Genomic DNA, 22,935 nt, shown 5'->3' with positions numbered 1-22,935 from the left:
GCGTACAAGTTTTTGTTTTATATATTATTCCAATATAATTTCATATAAAAAAATAAAGATATAAACGATGTAAGTTTTTTTATTGGAACGCTAAACGTTAATTATCTAGCAGCTCGTGGTAAAATTTGTAAGAATATTTACACACATACTATGACTTGGTTTACAATCTTCTCAGATATTTTTATTTCTCACTCCGCTTGCCGCACGCAGGAAGTACTACATGAAGATTTTTATTATTCCGGATTGGTGCTCCAAATCAAAGCAGGATAAACATCGGCGCGATTATAAGAGAGATCGTTATTACGAGCACACAAGATGACCGTCTTAAGCACGATCATTAAACGTAATGATAAGTAATGCAAACATGGCGTATACATAGTACGTGCCGCATTTTTTGCCACTTTTGTTGTTCGCGATTTTTGTCACATCTTAATTGCAAGAGCACAAAAAATGCATTTAATACAGTTTTACATGATGGTAATATTACTTCCTCATTCATAATTACATGCTAAAAGAAACGGTAAATAGTAATGCTGATGCTGCTATATAAAAAACGGAGACAGATTGAAAAATATTAAAACCGCAGCAAAATCATGAAAAATTGCTATGCAAGATCGCTAGAAGCTTTATGCTTTTCTGTTCCTTATCTCTCTTTTTACTTATTTCTCATTTTTCATCTCAATATCAGCGGCTGTATTAATTCTTGTAACGGAAATATTGCTAGAACCGTTTCCGTCATATTTTATAGCGGAAGCACAAAGCCAGACACATTAATTCTGCATTAATCAAATATTTTTTTATTAAATTTGACTTCAAAATGGAGGAAATCGATCAAAATATATTAATGAGTGAAACAAGATAACAATTGTCGATTATAAAGAATTCGACGAACCTCCCTGTGTTCCCTATCGTAACGTGTAAACTAAGGGATAATTCTCGGATGCTTTCCCCCAACGTAGGCCGACCTTCACATCCGGTTGATGTGCCCCGACCAATCAGAAACACGCCGGTCCCGCTCCCATGATTCTCCCCTTCGGGATCGGTGTTCGCACGTACGCGCGAAACGTACAAGTTTCTGCATCATGACACGCGGTGCCTTCCCCACTCCTCCGGTGGGCCTTCTTCAGGGGCCTCGCCCCTATCCTCTTCCGCCCCGCGGACCCCGTCGTCCGGGCACGCATTATCGCCATTACCATGAATTCCCGCAGTTATTACGCCTCTGTTGCACCGCCACCAAAATGGCGGCTGGGTGCATCCTACCGTGCGAAGAGGACGCACTCCTCGTCTGCTCCTCTTTTTATTGTGGCGCCTGCGCTGCCGGCATGTCGTGCTACGTTATACCGCTCGACAATTAACGTCGAGAATGGCGGCGGTCGTCGGTGGGGATAATTGACCCTGTCAGGACTATGACAGCACTTTTACACTGCTGCATGATTCGCTGGGTCAATCTCCTCTCGTGCTTTATATTTTGTATCAGATAGCCGTAGCGTATTTCCGGTCGCGATGAAAGCCGAAGTTTTATATTAGATCCGAATCTAATCCCGGCTCTTGATCATTCGACGCCTTTGTTTCCAACGATGATAAAATCGTTTGATATCTCTTGCAAGTTCAATCACAATACCAACGGATACTCTCTATGCGTGAATAGAGACGTAACATGTAACCGTTTATGAACTCCAAATGAAAGTCGTTAGTCATCACGCCATCGTCATACCAATTAAACCTTAATTACTATCACGTTATAACTTGTTGTAACACAAGGGAAAAATTTCCTCGTTTTATTATCTTCATAAACGCACGCGTCATGTACTACACACGGCTTGTGAGAAACATGTTTCGACGCGCGACGCGACGTCCTCGTCGCCAAATCACAAAGTAGTAAGTATGGCGCACGAGTGGAACCCGGTGGTAAATAAAAAAAATAGAATCGCGGAGCAAGAGAACGGTGCATCAGGGGCTTCAAGGAGGCTGGCAACGGCGGTAATCATCGCGTCACTTCCTATCCTTCACGACGTAATAATTACGAGATCGCGCCTCTTACTCTCGACATGATGCAGGCCCCGTGCTTGTCGACGAGAAAAGACAACGAGAGAGGCGGGGAGATCGGGACCGGCAAAGAAAACAGAGGAGAGAACGGACTTAATGCGAGCTTACATATATACGAGTATCTTTCGGTCTTTTGCCTCGTGTCGACGTAGGCCGCACGATTCGGCGTGACTTCAACAGCGAGCAATAACTCGTATACATTTCGCACTCGGAGATCTGCGCGAAGGTTCGTTAACGCTCGACGAGGGTGGCATTTATTATAAACGACGAGTAAAAATGTTTCACACGGAGAGCCAGTAAAAGATTCGCAAATATAAGAACAAAGGGTGATTAATTACTGTACCCAGGGAAAAGTAGTTCGAATATTATTTATTAAGTTTTCAAGTACTATAGTGAACGTTAAAGTTCAAGGCTTATAAAAAAAGACTAAAAAAATTCTACAAATTTGAATTTTTACGAATGTTTTGCTATCTTAATAGTTTGCAAAAGAATGTAATATTCTTATCATCAATTCTACAACATATTTGAATTATTATATAGATTAATATGCCTATATAATTTTACGGATTTTTAATAAATATTTAAAATAAAGCAGATAAATAAATAAAAAATAAATAACTGTAAAAAAATCATAAGCGTCTGTTTTAACTATATACGCATAATCATGCAGAAAAATGACTTTCCATTATGGATTTATGAATACTTTTGTCGGACTCTAACATTTGCCTTTCATTGTGTTAGAAATCTCGTGTTCCACAGCGGTTAATCTCAGCGCTTTGCGTCGGAATATGAATCGATTTAATAATGCTCGACGCATAACGGCGCGTGTATAAATCGCCGGACATTAATTGCACCGCGACATTAAGCAAAGCGTACTACGTTGCACAAAGCGACTGAGACTTTATTCCCGAGAAAAAAATAAGAAATAATGCGCATAGAGTTGCGACATGCAAATCAATCTCGTTCAAATGCTCACGGTCCATACGTTAAGACATTAATAATTGCATTAATTGTAACAGAAACTAATCGAACTATTTACAATTAATATCTTAATTTTGTATCTATTTATTTTATCTAATTATTTTTAGATTGATATCTTCATTGCTTTATCCGATGCGAGGAGACAGAGTTAGAATTTTCTGCAGTATAATAAAAAGTAAAACCCTCCCGTGTGTAAATAATGGTAAATCGTACATCTAATTCACGCTATATGTCTGCGAGCACATTTCGCTATTTTCACGGTACGATAACCAGCAGGTAGCCGTATACTCTCTCGCGTATATCCGTACTGGATCGATGTTATCTCGTTGCGTATACGCCTGGACCAAGGGAACGTAACGAAGTCTCCCTTAGTCCAACGGTAAGCATCTCCTCCGTCTCCTCTTCTTCTTCGCCGTCCACGTCGTCGTTCCCCCCGTTCCTCTCGACGCCTTCCTTTTTCGACGAGCCACAGTGTCGGGCATTCGCTGCGACGAAAGTAAGCACCTTCGCGCCTGTATATCGCGCAATGCCGACGAATGCAAACGAGAACGAGTAGCGAGGGGGTCCCGTGCGCGTGAACGAAAATTTCATGGGGTAACCATCGAGTCCCACCTTCCCGCCTCTTTATGTGCCCTGAGCCGTGCACTTTTAATCTAAAAACCGATCTCGCCCATGTAGATTTATTGGCAGGGCCGGCGAAGCGACGTATTCGAGTGGTGCGTAGGCTACCACTCGTGCGCGATTTCCTTCGATCGCGAGCACGTGATTGCCAAGCGTACGAATTTAACGTTTGTTGATGCGCTGTTTCACGACAAAACAGAACATTTTTTAATTCAAAGAGAATCCAAAAACATGATAAAAAATCACATCACTGTAGATTAATCTATATGTATCTGCCTCTTAAAGAAAAGATCTATGTAGATGCAGAAATTTTTATGACAATCTTATTATTCGCGGCAAGCCATGAATTTGATATCTACGGATATGCACAATTAACATAATGATAATTATATATAAATATATCTTTAAAAATAAATTAATATCGTTTTAAATAATTACATCATATGCATAATTTCTTCTTCAAAATGAAGTTCATATATGCTGTTTCAATGTATGAATATCAGTCTTTTACTTTGGCTTATGTGATTTATCGATAAACACGGGTAAAGACTCGTGTATTTGTTAACAAAGATATTAACATAAGGAAGAAATAAGAAAATGAGAGATCTGTGAAACAAAGCGAAATGATACAAACCCAATTCCTTTAATAGGATAGGACAACAATGTTTTCATAACTAATGTAAGCAGATTTAAACATCTGTAATGTCCCTCGATAGTATCGTCGGTATGAATACAAGTAGACTTCGTTCGCTCGATGACGGATATGAAAAATGATTCGCGATCTCGCGGAGAAGCACGTATGAATTATCGCGGGCTCGCTAATGCCATCAGATAGCTGTCATGAGTCATGAAAGCGGAGAAATTACACAGGAAGAGAGGCTAAGACTGGTGAGCGTATTAATCGTGCATTTTAGTGGATAATTAATTCAACTTCAAAGAGCCACGAATTAATTATATGTAAATAAAGATCGCTGGCGCAGATAGGCAAATCATCAATCTTGCGAGAAGCGAACGGCGTACTGCTATGCACGTCGGCGCGCACGTGAATTATAGAAAACGGTAAATTGGATAATGGTACGTTTATTACCGAGATAGTGCATTGCACATCGATGCCCACGCGCGCGCTCGTGGCGTGTATCGCACGATTTCGCCGCAGCGGACAACGATCGAGCGCGCCCCGCTAACGATGATTGGTACGGAGTTAATTATCGTGTCCCCTATCGTGTTATCTCTCTTTGGCAGCCTCCCCATACAAATTACCCGAGAATTACGCGCCAAAGTTTATTTTATAATAGCGCATATTAATCAACAACTAGGAAGCTGTCGTGATCATACGTAATGCCGCGGCTTAATCCCGGGGATCGCCAGGACGCAGTAATTAGCGAGTCTCACGTTTTCATTAAAGTCGCGAGCGAGGTTTATGACATTTCATTTAACCTGCGATATCTCATGGAACGCTTGATTACATCTCGTGATTACACGATTTGCGTTATGAAGTCTGTTGTCGCAACCTCTTTTCGACGCCTCGCAAATAGCACGCCGATAAAATCTATGTTCACGGTACGGCGACAAAAAAATAAAATTAACGTCGTCACAGATTAAAATACCCGTGCATCTGCCGTTCCATTTAGCGACAAATTTGTAGCGCTACATTCAATAAACGAATGTCGTTTAATGTTTAATTATATGAAAATAATAATACTTAAGATAAGAATCAGGTGACGCAGTATTTATTAATTTTTGGTATGAATTGCAAGAGCCACTTGAATGAATCTAACGATTTAAATTCTTCTTTAAAACAACGAGGAAAAACGCAGAAAAACACTTTTATTCTTATCCAAAAGCTGTTAAGAGTTTTCTTTAGCTCTAACGTCTATAGATATAAGCGCATATTTCAACGTCTAAATTTCTCTCTCGAAGACCTTTCTTTAGACTTTAGAGTAGCAAGCTCGACTATTGATACGTTCATGCCACGCAGTTTCCAACGGCATTTCGGCGTAATTAAGATTACAACCTGAAGCGATTATATGAAGACAGTCGGAGTCGTTCCGGCGAGACTTCCTTATCTGCGGCACTTACCGAGCTATGCCGAACATAGTTGTTTTATCTCGACGACACGAAATGTAGCGCGGTACCGGAAACATCCGCGATCCACCTGTCGATGGCACCGCGCTCGTTTAGGAATGCTTGTAAAGACGTGAGCGAGCCCACCAGAAGCGGGGTCGTTGTTTATCGTCCTTTTTCTCAACTCGCGTTGTCTCACGTGGGAGTGCGGTTGGGGAGAGAAACGCGAAAGAAGATGTTAACAGCCGTCACGTATCTCTACACTAGACGTCGTAGAAATACCACTGTATCCACGGCGATCGTCGTGAGTCAGGAGATTCGACGAAACCGGCGGCAACCCGCAGAGACCAACTTTTCCCACCCCGATTTCGTCGACCTCCTGCGCGCGGCGCGGCTGGTTCTTCAGGGAATTTTATACGAGCCACCCAGAAGTGTGGACGTCCAAGTCTCGTCGACCTCCCTTAGCTCCTCGTTCGCGATAATTACGCTCTTACATCCCAATTTTACTCAAACTGCATTTGGCGAGCGCTGCTATAATTTCTTTTGGACATACAATGTATCTCGTTAACTTTTAAGTTAAACCTCATAAACCGGATACAATATTTTGCAGATGTTATCAACAAATTTTATAATATCTCAATTTTTGCTAATAAAATCTTCTACTGTATTGAATACGGCGTATTCATAATTAATAACAGTGACTCCACAGGCGAAAAGTTGCCTTCGGATGACACTCACGGTTCGGACCATTTGACGTTGAGAAATAGAGTCATCAAATTACGACTCATCGATTATACCGCGGGCCGACTGTAACGTCAAGTTCCGTAAACGCGACAATGGCGCCTTTGTTTTCCTCATGGACCTCTTCTCGTACACTATTAACGATAACGTGCATGCCTCTTGAAAGTTTTTAAAGACATACACCGGCCATAAGACTCGTGAAGAAGTGCTCTTCTCTCTTTCTATTTCGCTTCTTTTCGGCCCGACGTACACAGAACGAGCTACAGAAGAACCTATCCACTCGATTCTATTCTTACACTTTTACCCGACGTAGGTACGAACCTCTGACGTTGACGTGTACCAAGTGCCTTCGAGCGCGGGTTTCTCGAGTTCAGGGTTGATGTGGAGTGTATGAGCGAACGATTCCGTTAACTAAGCTCCGTTTGTATAAGCATAGAGTATTTCTCACGAACAGCCACTGGGAATAGCCGACTGGTTCTTCAAAGGAAAATTTCTTGCTTATTAATGCATGCGGATGCCATTAATATGCCAAAAGTTCCGTTCACAAAATTAGACATTACATGACACATGAAAGGCTATCAGTTGATGCATAATTTATACATTTACATATTAATATATTGTACATCAATATTGAATAAATATTTAATTAATCTGATGCATCTTCAACATTAGCGTCTTCAAATTTTTACAATATGTACTTTTCTTATAATCATACTTTATTAATTATATTTCTATCTAACCCCACATGATTTTTAACTAATAGAAGATTCTCATCACAATATAAAATAATGCATTTACTGTTATTTCTAGAAAAAACCATGGCAGATACTTGACATTTCCAAGATTAATAGAATTATTTGTGATATTTCTGGTATAAAATTTTAGCAAAACAGTAAACTAGGAATTTACATACGTGTGCATATACTGCGCTTCGAATATAATATAACACGAAACGTATTTGGTATTTGCAAAAGTAACAAAGATACCTATCTCGATTTTATTGAGATATCTTATATAATCATGTAATCACCGGTGGTACTTCTGCTATTGCGATTATTATCATTGTTTCTGATATTATATAATCATCGTGACTATTGTTGATGTACGGATTGCATCGTGCAGCGTATCGATACCGTTTTACGCCTCCGGGGAAGCGCTCGGCTCTTCCACTGCGGCGGCACCGACGTCTTCGGAAAGCTGCCAATCAAGACGCGATCGCACTGCTCTTCTCGAAGGGTAGATTTCAGATCTGAGATCAACCGACGCAATCTGAATGCGGCGTTCAATAACCCCGCGGCTAAATGCGACGCTCACTAAGTATGAAGGACAATGTCCAGCCGGCGAGATTGTTCAGATAAACGCATCATTACTGAGCTTTGCAAAGCCTAGTGCGGTTGAATCTCCTCGGCGTATCTATCCATTTATCTATCTATCTATCTATCTATCTATCTATCTATTTGTATCATTACCTTTTCTCCTCTCAAGCATCGCTATTGCAATTAATGGACTATCTTTTATTTCGACAAAGGCAGATAGTTTTATGAGTGAAACTTAATCTTTTATGAATTAAACATTCAGTCTTTTTTCAAACAGATTAAATGGAGTTTATTTTGTTCCTATACAGAAATCATTTTTCACTAGAAAAAAATTCTAAGATTAGCGTTTAAAATAAAAATCTATATATAAACTTATAGTCAACACTCTTATTATATTGATGAACTTATATTTTAAAATCCGTGGGAAACTCGTTGCATTGTTGAATATTTTCTTCAAGATTAGATCATTTTAAAATTATTAAAATTACTAATTATTTAATGTACGCGAATATATGCATTATAAAATTGAAGATGCAGAGCCAATGATTCCAAGATAAGAGGATATTGATGTTCAATCAGCTCGGCGAGTTCAGCCGTTTCGCTTAAATAGGAGCGATTTATTCCGCGCAGAGCGATGACGAGGATGAACTTAAGAACTCTCGCTTCGTAAAGTGTTGATAATTGATATTTGATCGCGTGCCAGCCTGGCAATTAAATGCTTTCAGGAAGCCGTTGCGGCGGCCGCGCGGTCTTTTTATCGTACAAGCGAGAGAGAAAGAGAGGATCCGAAATGAAGCGCGCGCGTATACACGTGGAAAGACAACCGACTGTCTGACTGTCAGTCCGTCTGTCTCGCCGGCCACACCTTCGCGGACAGACGGACGAAGGGTGGGACGAACGTGGAGGAGTATCGCGGCTGGTGAACCTAGAGATGGGATGACGGATAACTCCGTTCGATCGATCGTTCACCTGGTGATGGATCTGTTCTCGACTATTCTTTATTCCCGACGTTCTCCCCCGTGCCCGTACCCTTCCTCGTCGCCCGACACTGCCAACACTGCCAACTCGGGACACGCTACGTACACCTTACACGCATTTTCAATCACGATCTACGATTCGAACTTGTACAGCTTTATCTCGATTGTAGGTTGCAAATAATGAGACGCCGAGCGGCGTAAAAAAAACTCGGTAATATCGCGCGAATTCTATCGAATTCTACCACTCGTCATATTTGGCCAAATATGACGACGTAATAATAGTATCCCCCCCTCTCTCTCTTTCTTCTTTTTTTCTTTCGTCACTCGTCGGTAGACATCGATAACGGATTAGAATGACGTAACGCATGCCCGCAAGGACAGCTCATATTTCGCACATTGTCAGACCGCAGTTGGATGAATAATTCAGCAATCTCTTAATTCGAAATGTCATCACACGACCACGCGCGAATCTTCACGACCACATGGCGCAAATCTGAACAGTATAATTTTTTAGACGTTCGACATGCTTCATTTCATATGCACATCCAGCCGAATGTCGATTAGTTAGCACAACGTAGAACACGGAAATGCGTGATCTTTTCTCGCGAGTTCGTTCATCACGGTGTTCTTTTTTTTTTTTACTACGGATTCGTTATTGCCGTTAACTGAATTAATATAAAAATGTCCGAGCAACATATACACACGTAAATCGCACGTTTCGACAACGCGATCGACAAGATGAAATGATTTACGTCATTATCGAGATCCAGACGCTGCGTATCCTTTATTTATATACATGAGTTCGAAAGTCAACGGACGATTAGCGGTGAAAGTCTTGCGGCATGAATTACGACGTGTCCGGAAGACGCACGCACCTAGCACGCAAGGCGTTTACTCAAAGCTATAATCGATTTTTCGTCAGCACTACAGGAGGTTACTACACATCGGCCTATGACAACGATAAAGCTACCAAACGGGTACAACTTTAAAGAATAGAAAGAAACAGAAGATTTTTGTGTAAGACTGATATAACCCATATAATTATAGAAAAGCTTGTAATGGAAGATTAACATGAAAATAGATTACTTTAGCAGTTTGAACATTATTTGATTAAAATAAAGAAAATAAAGATCATATCAATGGCTAATTATATTGATTTCATATAAGTATCAAAGTATTTTCAGTTATTAGTTTTATATTTCCTCCATATTTTAATTTTACATAAAAAACGTAAAAATATAATTCTTAAAATATATCAAAGATAGCAGTTTCTTGTGGTACAATTTCTTTCGGTTTATTAATAGATTAATAAGCGATTAATAATGTTTGCAGCAATTTAAAATAATTTTTTTATTATAATTGAATGCGAAAAGTGAAAGAAGTTTGGTAATGAGACAGAAAGATAAATATTGACGAAACGTTTGTCAGTTTGGAATATGATCTGTTTACAGAAGTACTTAAGAACTAAGCACTGGGATTAAATATCTCCTGACATTCGAACAGTCGATTAGCCTACGCGGGAAGCGCTCTTAACCCTTCCAACATCTTCGGCTTCTATAAGGAAATCGTAAAGATCAAATAAAAGTGATTTGCGATTAAGTTCATCGCCTCTGAAACCTTGACCGTTACATAGTTTTTCACTTTTTTTTATTATTGTGTTGGATTTCACGGCGCGGTGATACTTGATGAAACGAAATTGTGAAATTTATTATAACATCTTTATCATTACATAGATTATTTTACTTTGTTTATTATTGTCCGTGTAATGCACACGTCTCACGGATCACGGTGAAGCAGCAATGAAAATAATTACGACTGTTAAATGGTCGATATAATGGCTGAAAGCCCGCTGTATTTACGCGCGTTTATATGGAGAAGTATCTTATCAGGCTTGTTTTATATGTCTGTGTTAGCCGGTAGCGGGTAAATGTGGAAAGAGACGTGAATATGTAATGAGTCCTACGAAACCACAGGTATATTGAGCCATCAGGTAGACGAGACAACAAACGATGCTTTTAAAATCTTTAGTCGTCTGGGTTTTATTTATGAGCGTCCGACACACCCCGACTAATTTCTCCAATAACCACGCGAAATTTACTGTTATTGTGTATGGTGAGTTTCCTCGCGCGCATCCGAATGCTTTAATAATGATTAAATGTTCGCACTAATGCGCAATAGAAGATCGCGACAGATATTATTTATTGGTGAGATATTAATATTGCATTCTAGCCAAGCATCTTCCATCATTTCAAATTTATTAAAATTTTTTTGAACAATTAATAATGTCCAGCGTCATTAATTTTTTACCATGTATCTATACTAATATAAAACTAATATACAGATTTTAAATTAATGTTAAAATTCGAGCAATATTGAAAATAATTATAAATTAATTCAATAAACTTGTTATAATGTAATTGCGTCGAAAGTCCTACTGAAAAGTTCTGCATTGTTATTTTTGCTCGTTAACTTTGAAAAATCTTTGTGTGTGCTTATTCTTTCTCAGTCATAAAAAAAGTAAAATTTCGAAAATCATGTTCAATGACTTCGTTCTTATCTTATTGTTATATATCTTATATCTTTAATTTATCAGTGCTATGGAGACATGTGCGACAATTTATTTTGCACGAATCTTAGTTTTGCCAAATTTGGGATAAATCCTCTCCAGAAAAACTACTTACTATAATTTTCTCCCTATAACATAAATTTCGTGGATTTTCGTACAAATTTTTCTTACAGCCGTTTTGTATAGCGACTATAATTTTACGCCAGACATATACAAAGAGCGATTAAGAGCAAAAACGTGAGCATAGTTCGATAAAGAACGAGCAAATAACAAATAATGTGCGTAAGGAACTGCAGAAGCAAAAATCGGCAGAATAATCGCAAAGTTGGCAGATAAGGCCCGTATACCTATATGAAATCAGACCAGGACCCGCCAAGCCTTTCGCCCACGGAGTTCAAAGCGTGAACGATTAAAATTGCGGTGGCGACAACCGGCGGAGGACGACAGCTCAATTATCATGGCTATACGGTCTCTCAAATTTTAAGCAATTCTTATTTCTGTCTGCGAATTCAACGATTAATTTGGGAAGTCGTTCTTTGTCAGAAATATTAAGACATAAATTTTTAAGTTTTATATAGTTAAAAAAAAACATTCAAGATAATTTGCATGATTACGCTTGGGATGCACACTGTGTCCGGTTTCAACTTGTCTCTATTTAAATAAAATCGCAATTTAGGTATTAATATAAAAACATTCTCTCAAAACTAAATGTCAAAGTGTTACAGAAAAAATGACATTTGCAGATTAATGTTTCACTAATCGAATCAATCAAGGGACTCATATGTATACGTAAAGCATGGAGATTGTGAACCACCCTGTATATATGCAAGCGCGATGCCATTCTGGCAAGGAAGAAGCAGCTGAAAGACCCCTGGTGCGCCCGCCGGTCCTCGGCGCGGCGGATAAATTATTGTTGTTAATGACATATTTATCGGTGGTACCGGGCCGTGGGTACCGGGAAGCGAGACATCGAGCCGCTTCGTCCGTTTCGTGGTAAACCACCGACTCGCTAATGTCTTATTCAACCCATTCAGACCATTTCGGTTTCCGTTTTCGCTTCTACGAAAGATAATAAACACGTGATAGCTATATTACTAACTAGAATTATTTCATTCACATCGTGTCTTCGACAAACAATGTTGCAGCTATTAGGAATTTCTTTCTCATAAATCACGCGCGTAATTAAGGAGAAGAAAAGGAAATTATTAAATCAAGTGTCAAATTCAACTATCAAATTGAATAACAGGAAAGTCCTATCACTAATAATGATAAAATTATATCTGCATGTATATAGCAAATATAATAAATATTATAATGCATTCAACAACAAATTCTAAAAAATTAATTTAAATATTATTTGGCATTATTATTTAAATAGATTTTTCAATCTGTCCATTAAAGATCTCATAAAATCCTAAACAGAGAAATCGCAATTATGCAATTAAAATATATCTTTCTAAATCAAAATATGTAATTCACCTAAAAATCTTTTTTACCCAAATATAAACACACATAAATAAGACTGGTATCGCTTGTTCGATGTCAACAAATAGATTAGCGATTACATCTCATCATCTATGGTAATTGATAGGAAGAGCCGTTAAGGTAGTTCGATGATGAACAACTTTTGCCAAAAGTGATAGGTTTTATTTTTTATATCGAAAAAAGGAACTCTCCTGAATCGATTAAGCCCAGAAAAAAGATAATTCACCGTCCCGTTCTCAAGATATTTAATTTTAAAATTAGGTGATTTTAATGATTTTAACATTGGTCTAATAGGAAAAGAGGTTATTTTCCTATGAATAACACGAGTTTGCGAAAAATCTTTTGCCAAAAATATCTGAACAATATATATATCGATGGAAAGAGGACACTGTGAGAAAGCTTATAGTTGAAGGTGAACACGATCCACCGTAGTTTTTTTTTTAATTAATAATTAAAGTTGAAAACTAGTCAAGCGACGCGTTAACACACTTTATTTAATCTATTTTAGGCAAAATATTATTCTACAACGTAAAAATTATTTACTAAAGAATCTCTTTACGTCGTTACGAAGCTTTGCGATGCGTTATTCTATTTTTTTACAATCATAAAAATAAAAAAATTATAAACATTGTTTCGACTTCGGCCTTTCATCATCGAACTACCTTAATAAAGTGAAAAATGTTATCAAAATTCGTCGAAGACGTTTTTATCTATTTGCACACCGTTCTCGTACAAGAAAAATTGATTCGAATTTTCAATGATGAAGATTGACAGCTTATCGTTCGATGCACTCTCGGATTAGTGATGGTTAGTGGAGATTAAGGTGCCGCAATGAATGGCGACTGTTTTCAAAAGCTGAGAAGAGGAGAAGTTCAATGAATTGCGGGTATGAGATCGTAGGCAGCTTTTGGCAAACTTCTACTGTGCGTATAAAAAAGATAAGAGAGGAGGCATACACAAGTCATCTCAGCGTCGCTTTCGCACGTGTGTCCATCTTTCGAGTCGAGACATCTCACGCGAGCCTTTTTGCAGCGCCGAATCATTCTTTAATGATGATTAATGAACGACCCGTATTTCTTTCGTTTACATTACATAAAGTCCGCCTTCGATAATTAGCTAAACCGGCCGAAATCCGACGAATCGTGACGCACGGAACGTTTGTCGCAATATGTCTAACGTCATGCAGTCGTATTAAGCGAGCGCTTAATTATTTTGCCAATTCCGCAATGACAACCGCTGAACCTGTTCTTGTGACACAAAAAACATATGTGACGCGTAACAATGTGTCAGGCGGCATGAATAGTGCATATATATGTCGAAGAATGACAGTAATGAGATTTTTGCAAACGGACGATGACCTCGGCCGTGCATATCAGAAAAGTTATTTAATGAATCAGTAATTTTCTCGCAGAAAAACGATAAGTCCAAAAAAGTTATATATATCTCATATTTCGATTAACTGGAACTAATATCAGAAGAAATTGCATTTTACTTCTGATGATGTAATCTCTCCTTAATTCATTTGGATAATAACATACTATTTGAAAATATTAGCCAAGCAGTCGAATTGTAATTTATCCAGATAATGCTTCCGCTATTACTCCAATAACTGGGTAGCTGATTTCTTAATTATTTCGAGTTCTAATTATTCTCTTTCCATCCAACCGCGTGAATTATCGCGTGTTTGAATATAGATCATAACTAATTTTTGCTTACGTTCGTGTGTGAGGAACAGTTAGAAAACTATTAGAAAATAAACATCGGAATAAGAAGCTAAAGTGCATCGAAATGGACATGAGTTATCACAATAGATTTTTACGCGAATTTATAGAATACACTGAAAAAAAATTACAATTAGATCCAAGAAAATATTTTTTCACATATATACCAATGGCTTAATTACTTAATATAATCACATATTTATTTAAAATTAGATATTTTTGCAATTTAGGTAAATGTCTTGTGGCATCTTGTGGCCACAAGATATTTTTACTTAATTTAAGTAAAGATATATAATTCTAAATATATATATATATATATAAAAATATGTGATTATATTAAGTAAATAAGCCATTAGTACTATGTGAAAAAATATTTTCTTGGATCTAAGTAATTTTTTTCGGTGTAGATCAAAGCATATATGCTGGATAAATCAAATTCGACTGTTTAGCTAATATTTTCAAATAGTATGTTATCTGAATGAATTATGGAGGGATTATATCATTAGAAATAAAATGCAATTCCTTGTGATAGCATCTGATGCAGTAATTACAAAAATAACGGAATATCGTCGGAAGACGATAATAGCGTTTGAAACAAATGTTGGCGCATTACACGCCGCGCCGGCGCAATTTTTCAGGACGGCCGAAAAGTGCGCATCTATCGCAGAAAGAAAGTAATTAAGGTAAATCTCTAATTACCTTGACGCGGTCGAAGGGCGTTAGAGCCGCAAGGCGCACAAGGGGAGAGGAAGTCCTGGGGCAAAGATAATGACAACTCGCTGTAATTACGCACATTGAGCCGCGGCATAATTTCACAACGGAGGGAGAGCGAAAGGGCACTCTCGCTTAGCATTCAAATTGGCCGTGTCAAAAATATTCGTTGTCTGTCCACCGGCTTTTATTCCGAGTTCGCACGCCTGTAGGCCGTAAATAATGCAGATTGCGGCGGTGCCGTTTTAAAGACAAAATTCGTGACAGAAACCGTCGACAGAAACCATCACTTATCTTCCGAATAAGAATGATGATCAAAATGAATTACATCTTCAATTATGCATACATTCGATAAGTAAGAACCTTGAATCCTATTCCCGTCGCGCATTTAACATTAAACGTATCGATCGATGGCAATCTAATGGCACTCGAGCTTCATATAATATAAATATATAAATATTATATCTATACTTTCTATACTTTCGTATTTGACAAATAGCAACACTTTATCTATATCAATAGTAAACGACCGTTTATATGCTGATCAATCAAGAAACAAAGTACGATTTTAGTAAAATAAAGTTTTATGATACTAATGTTTCAAAAACAGTTAATTAATATACACTGATTTTGCAAATATTCTAAATATGTAATCAGTATATCATTCTCTTGATAAATTGTACACAAACGTCACATTTATGTGTTTATCAATTGCAACTTTTATGAAGTAAAACAACTCCGGAAACATCAAACGTAATTAAAGTAAAACGTCTCCTATTCGTGCGTGTCATTGAATACGCCCGGTTCGTTGATCGGGAGCATCTTAAACGAGCCACACCGCCGGTAATTTTCATGCACACATCTATGAGCAAGTAATTGCTAATTTACATAATGACCACATAAAGTGCATGCCATCTTACTCGATGGAACACGCGAACTCCTTTACCACGAAGTCCAAACTGGAAATCGTTCTGGGTTATATACTCTAAGTTATCCGCAAATGTCCTCTCGATAAACGGTAACTCCAAAAATCGCGTGGAATGCCGTAACGACGGACGCTGAATAAACCAACGTACGAACCAGAATATCCACGGGATAATCAGAATAAATCACGCTTAATAAGCGGCGATAGTCGAATGAACACAAATATCTACATAACTGCGCGAGATCTGCTTTTAATAAGTATGATACGCCTTATTCTCTAATTTCGAGCCGATATGCGCGTGTAAAACAAAATTGCGCTACAATTACGTTAACCATCAGACGCGGCCAACGGCTGTAGCGTGATCGTTACCGATGGTAGCGAACGTGTAAAAACGGTGTACACGGAGGGACACATGCTTATACGTGCTGCGATTCGGATATCGACCCCCCACGAATCCGTACAAATCGGAAATTAGATCCCAGACTGGGTCGCGAGAGCTTCCCGGAGAGAAAAAGAGAGAAAAAGAGAGAACGAGGAAGAAAGAGGGAGAGAGGGTGCTCGGTTATTCGCGGAGACTGTAATTGGAGTCCGGAATCCTGAAATACGAGGCGGACTCTGGGCCACCTGTCGAAATGGATCGCGGAACGATCTCGACGGTACGAAGCGGCAGCGAAGCCAATAAAAAGAAAACTCACGCGAGACATATACGATATATATATATGCGACGTGAACACACCGGGATCAATAAAGAATGTAGGCGTACAACTATCGACGAAATCTAGAGAAATATTGAGCCACGAGGAGGCGGCTATCGACGAAATCTCGACGAGAAGCTTTAACGGTATGCGGGGACCGGTTGAGGGGCCCATAATGGCAGAACAGCGTTGAATTTACCGATCGACGAAGTTTGTCGATTCCGTGTGTAAGCCGTTGGCGTACATTGTTGTCCAAAAAGTATTGTGACACGAATCCATTTGGTTATTTTTATTATTAACCCGTTTAAATAAATATTTGCGGCTTCACAGCGAGCAAAACACGATTTCACGTTCACATTGTTTTCAATATTGTGTTATTTTTATGCAAAGATAGCCGAACTACATATATACAGCAAAATTCTCGAAAATGCAGCTTGATACGAAAGCTTCGGCTTTGGCGTAAAGTTATGAGTCTATTTGCATCACTAGTGATGACATAAACTTAACTTTATTAACGTTTAGGTTTTCTTAATGACGTTCCTTTTTGTCCAAAAACGCTCTAAGTAATTATTATTTGTCAGCGAATAAGAGTAAGATCGATGCATATGTTTTCATTTCGGTCCCACTATCCCTAGGCAATGCAAAATTTTCAAAGTTGGTCAAAAGTAAAAAAAATATATGTTTCAAGTTTCAACTATATTATCACTTAACAAAATTGCAATTTTTAATGAAAAAAAAAACAAATTTTTTGAGTACTTAATATATTGATTTCTCATTATGATCAAATTATATTCGCATAGCGTAAATTAATAAAAATTTTCCCGAGTGTGTGTATTATTCTAATAATAAATATATATTTAATAATCCCCTAATCGTATTATTAATATATTTATTGCATCTACTATTTTGCCTTCTAAATTTCACGCACGTGATTTAAATTGCACAAGGCATACGAGCATCCTTTAATCCGTTCGCAACGGGTCACAAGAGTGCATAAAATCTAACGAGATTATATGATCGCATAGCATTGTCTACACGAGAAGTTACGACTCCAAGCGAGGAGCCTGTCGTTTCATTCTTATTTTCATTTATGTCTAACAGCCGATCACCTTTGAAACGGTAAAGCGATGAAGTGACCGTACACTAAGCCGCCGTTGTACATTAAACCGCGATCGTGGACAGCGGCGAAAGGTGAAGTCGATGTTGCGGTCAAACTAAAACGATTGGCCCGATCGCGAAAACAGTGGCGGTTGATCGCGCTTTCTTTAAAGGGGAGAAAATGAATTTTTTTTATATAATTATAATAGGGGAAAAATGTGGTTACATATACATCAATATAGGCATATTTGATCAGAAATCATGTCTAAAGAGCAAATCTTAATAAAATAATAATGTAACCATTTGTACAAATTTATTACTTGAATAAAAGCGTAATTGATTTAAATAAAATTATGGTTACATCGATATAAAATATCGATTTCGATATTCGAGGTTCGAATAATCATCAGCGTTCCTTAGTGATATTTAAAAGCAGCCGTTTCTAAAATAGACTAAGTGCATTGCAGAAGATATCTTGCTAAACGATTACGTTCAGCCTAAATCAACAGCGAAAAATGCATATAGCGTATAGTTAAACATCGTTTCTACGTCATTAAAATTTTAGTTGCTAATGAGAGAAGGTTCGCAACAGGTTACTAACTCCGACATACAGGTTGAAGAGACTATACCTAATTAGCTTGGCCTGTTCATAGATCAAAACAATTTACCGAGATAACTGTAACAGGGAACTCGCGTATGCTGGCCGACATTAACACGCATTGGTCTAGGTGGTCAATCTCGGTGCGAGATGATTGATAACTCTCTTGTAAGCGTTATCAGCCGCAGCGTGCACGCTGTTATGTTCACGTCAGGGACGTGACACTGATAGACGAGTTTTACCTTTTCTCCTCTCTTTCCCTTCGGCTTTCCGATTGTAACTTGTTGTCTTTAATTGTAGACGTGTTAAACGCGCTCTCTTCCTACCGATTTTCGATTCCCCTTCGTCTATTACACACAAGGACAAAAAAATATCTGTTAGTTTTATGAATTATAAAAAACCCTATTATAGAGATTAACTAAATTAAAATAATTTAGTTGAGAATATTTGTTCATATTTGTCCAAAATTAGACGTAGAATGATAACTTAATCTCTTAAACTCATTCATAGCTCGATAAGATCATTTTTCATTTTCACAGAAATGTTTATTCCTTTTTCTGAATTATAAGTTGCGCACAGCAAAAAACTCTCTTCCCTAAAAATACTTTCTTAATCATACTTAATCACGGAGTTACCCAGAAATTATTAGCTTCAAAAAGTTGGCCGGTCCTATATCCCTCTATATCGCTACCTGAGCTACCTTACAATCGTGAAGAAGCAGCATTAACGGCGCATTCGTATGCAGAGTCGAGTACCAGCTCTCGATCACGGGCGGCTCCTTCTCCCTTGGAAGCCCCCTTTTCCAAGCTCGCGCCGAGCCCTGAGCGATTGCAGCGTCGACAACTTGAAGTACGTATAAACTCACGTATATGCGTAGGCAGACCGACGGCACGGAAAGCCGCGTGACAAGAGCGTAATGAATCTACCTCTCCGAATGAGCATACTTAGGATGGTCTCAAGATAGAAACGCTGCTCGTGGTGGAATTCGAAAACTGCACGCGATTAATGTCGCTGCAACGAGCGAAAAGATGTGAACAAAGTCGTCGGTAGGAGCGGTCGAAGCGGTCGAAGCGCGCATTACGGCGTCCTCTTTCGCGGATAATCCTGCGATCAGCGGGACCTAATTATCCCGTTCTCTCGTTCGTAATTCCGCGAGCGATCGTCGCTAATCTCCATTTCAATGTTTAAATTCACGTCGGCCGGAGGGAATCGTCGCGATTAAGACCTTGAGTAAGGACTGATCAGAAACATTCTGTACGAGTTTAAGATATTTCACGATAACACGACGAACCATAAGATCCGACTAATGAGCGTGGAGCAGCGAGGGAAGGAAACCGCTCGGTGGCGCGCAGTTATCTCACTCGAAGCTCGCGTTTCAGCGAAGAACGGCTATGCAAACAACCGAGAACTGGTCGGGAATCGTTCGGCAAGTGTGTAAGTACTCTTCAGGCGGAGACTGCGGGAAATCATCGACGCGGCCGGCGCGGCGGCCGACCGCGAATCGCCACGGCCGCCGCCAGTCGCGTCCGAAGAACGATTCTTCGACTAATCGGCCGATCCGCACCGAGAAGAACCTACCTCCATCGTCTCCATCATACGTTCGCTCGCGGCCGCTGTTTCCTCGCAATAAACCCGCGGTGCGATTCTCTTAATTACGCGTTCGCACGGACGATAATCTCAGGCCTCGTTAAGTGCGGTGCGCGTCCGAGATGAAACGATTTCAGCGGGAATAAATGGGATAGGTAAGGGACGCAGAGTGCTTTCGGTAGGTGTGCGGCAGGAATAATAGCGAAAGACGCCTAATAAACCTGCGGGTGTCCCGCTGCGCGGAAACAGGACGCGCCGGATGAGGCTGTGAGCCAATTACGGGGCCCCCGCGCGAAGATCTCAAGAGTCGATTTATATGACGCTCGTGTTGTCTGTATATATGTCCTTGGCGAAGACCCGGGCTCACCTGAAGAAATTACGATAATGCGGCGGGACAAAAACTGAAAACGACGAAAAGCCGACGCATTCTTTAAATGTCAGATTTTTAGCGACAATATATTTATATACTTATCTTTCACACTTATTATACTGTTAAAATATAGAAATCTCTTGTGTCTCTGACTTTTGTTTTTAATATTTTTCTAATATAATTGCATATTTTTGCCTGATTAATTTGAAAAATCTATGCGTCTTTTTATGATAAATATAAATATATATTTGTAATACTAACAAGATTAAAAATCAATAATATTGGTCGTACTGTTTCAATACAATTTTTACAAGAAATATTTCGCACTATTAAACCTATAACTTTTAATTTTTTTTTTTACAGAAGCTCCTGGAGAACTTGGATGGGTGCTGACTCTTGTGATAGTGTCCTTAGTATCGGCCGGTATCGGAGCGGTAGTGATGATGACTCTTCTCCATTGTCGAAGGTTAGTATTATTACTTTTTAATGAAAAGTGTATATTTTTTGGTGAATGTAAGTGAGAGAAAAGAAATAATCGAAAATTATCTTCGCGCGACACGGAACCAACTACCTATTTCTCGTTAAATTTACTGGATAAAATCAATCAGAGTTAATGGTCGCACAAATTGAAATCCTATTGCACGCTAGCTAGTGCAATCTTCACGGAGACGCTTCTCTCAAAGGCTTCGCGGAGAACAGTGAAGCACTACGATACGGATCATCGCGCCGACAGATTCGCGAACCGATCGCGGTTTCATCTTACAGCAGCCGCACGCGGTCGATTCTCTTAAATTACCACCTACCGGCGATACGTAATCGAACGAGTCGATCGACGCTAAGAACGAGGATGAAGCAGTCGCTAACTAGATCGATTCGGTATGAATCCGGCAAGTGACAAACTAACAGGGCGTCGAAAGAGCATCAGAAAAAGAAGAAGGAAATGGTAAACGAGCACCATTACAAGAAAGAATCATGACTGCGGTCAGATCTCGATTAGAATTCCTGAGTAGCCAGGAAACGAGGGTTTTCGTGATCGCAATCTCCTCATCCTCCTCTACGTCCTTCTCATAGAAGATGATTTATTAAACTTGATTGCCAACTTGCATGTTCCTTCACTTATAATTTTCAGGACAAAATTGTTATAAAAAATGATTTAGAGCATTCCTTTTTTTAATAAGTTGATTATCCGATGTAATATGAGTAATCATTACTGACTTATGTTCAACAAAATATTCCTATTTGTCGTCACTTTAAAGTAATTAATTGAAAAAACCAATTATATTATTATCACAATTATTATCTTTATAAAATAACTAATTGACACAAATATTTCTCAGAATTCATCGATATTTCTATTTGATCTGTTACAGGATAAAAAGTGCCGGTGGCAGAGGTAAGCAAAGTTCTGTCAAAGTATGCATAATCCTCTCGCAAAACTTCGTCACGAAATACTATGGTCGGTTGTACTCTTTTCGTTTATACTTTTAATGTAACATAATATATCGTGAGTTTTTGTACGTACGAGACGAATTTTATTATGCAAACGTGAACCGGTCTACGAAAATCATTCACAAGAAGCAGGGTAGGGTTACGGTACGTAGGGTTACGATTAGGTCGGTCAGAATAAAGGGAGGTCTGGATTTACTGCCGAGACGCGAGCTAGCCCCCCAATTATGTCGAATTAACATACCATATTCGGCGCGGCGGGTTCGCGGCGGCGCTGACAGGTCAGATTCAAAATGATTCCCAATTATCCGTGACTCCCCTACTGAGTTACCTGTTCACGGGGCCCTTCTACTCGTTAATATACGACATCCACATTCACAATAATATTATCTCGGATATGCTTTATATGTATATAAGAGACCCCACACACACAAAAGGTATACCTTAAAGAGAGCGCTCCTCGCTTTGTCATGTCATAAACTTCAAATTGTAAAAAAATACGGCGAAATATGGATGACAGAAACGTTCATGAGAAAATGACATCAATATGATACGCTTCAAAGAGATATGTGACGTGGAAAATTATATCAACGTTTAAAATCTGCGATATAACGTAATAATTTACCATATCGTATTAATTAATTTCATTTTCATTACGTAAACATATGAAAGTATCGTTAGATAGTGTTGTAACGTAAAATGTTGCAGAATAAACTGTTTACTCGTATTGATCTCTCATCGCGCGATCTCTGAAATGGGCGTCGACAATGTACTCGCCTCTATGCTGTACGATCCCGAAAAAAAAATAGGGCGACAATCAGTCGAATCAATAAACGTGACGGTTCGAAAACATGAGACACGCGTTCGTAAGGGGTATACCATGTCTCTTATCAGAAGATAAAGGGGATATACCTCTCCACCTCGTGTTCGCGAAGGCAGTCTCACGATGTCGCCGTCGCCATCTCCGTCGTAACCAACGACGACCGT

General features: G+C 38.9%; 2 protein-coding genes across 2 annotated transcripts in view; one reads left to right on the top strand and one right to left on the bottom strand.

The window, feature by feature from the left end:
- Positions 1–22,935, top strand: part of LOC143896603 (uncharacterized) — an 80,701-nt gene that overhangs the window by 39,895 nt on the left and 17,871 nt on the right. Inside the window, exons 3-4 of the mRNA XM_077404557.1 lie at positions 20,866–20,968; positions 21,873–21,895. Of these exons, the coding sequence (XP_077260683.1) occupies positions 20,866–20,968; positions 21,873–21,895 (126 nt within the window). The remainder of the gene's footprint in view (positions 1–20,865; positions 20,969–21,872; positions 21,896–22,935) is intronic.
- LOC143896604 (L-lactate dehydrogenase) overlaps positions 1–22,935 on the bottom strand; it is a 141,986-nt gene that overhangs the window by 115,896 nt on the left and 3,155 nt on the right. The window lies entirely within an intron of this gene.

This window comes from Temnothorax americanus, unplaced genomic scaffold (assembly GCF_048541705.1).
Source record: "Temnothorax americanus isolate GAGA-0224 unplaced genomic scaffold, ASM4854170v1 Scaffold19, whole genome shotgun sequence".
NCBI lineage: Eukaryota > Metazoa > Arthropoda > Insecta > Hymenoptera > Formicidae > Temnothorax > Temnothorax americanus.
The sequence above is the reverse complement of the archived record's forward strand: the minus strand, read 5'-3'. Positions and strand labels throughout refer to the sequence as shown.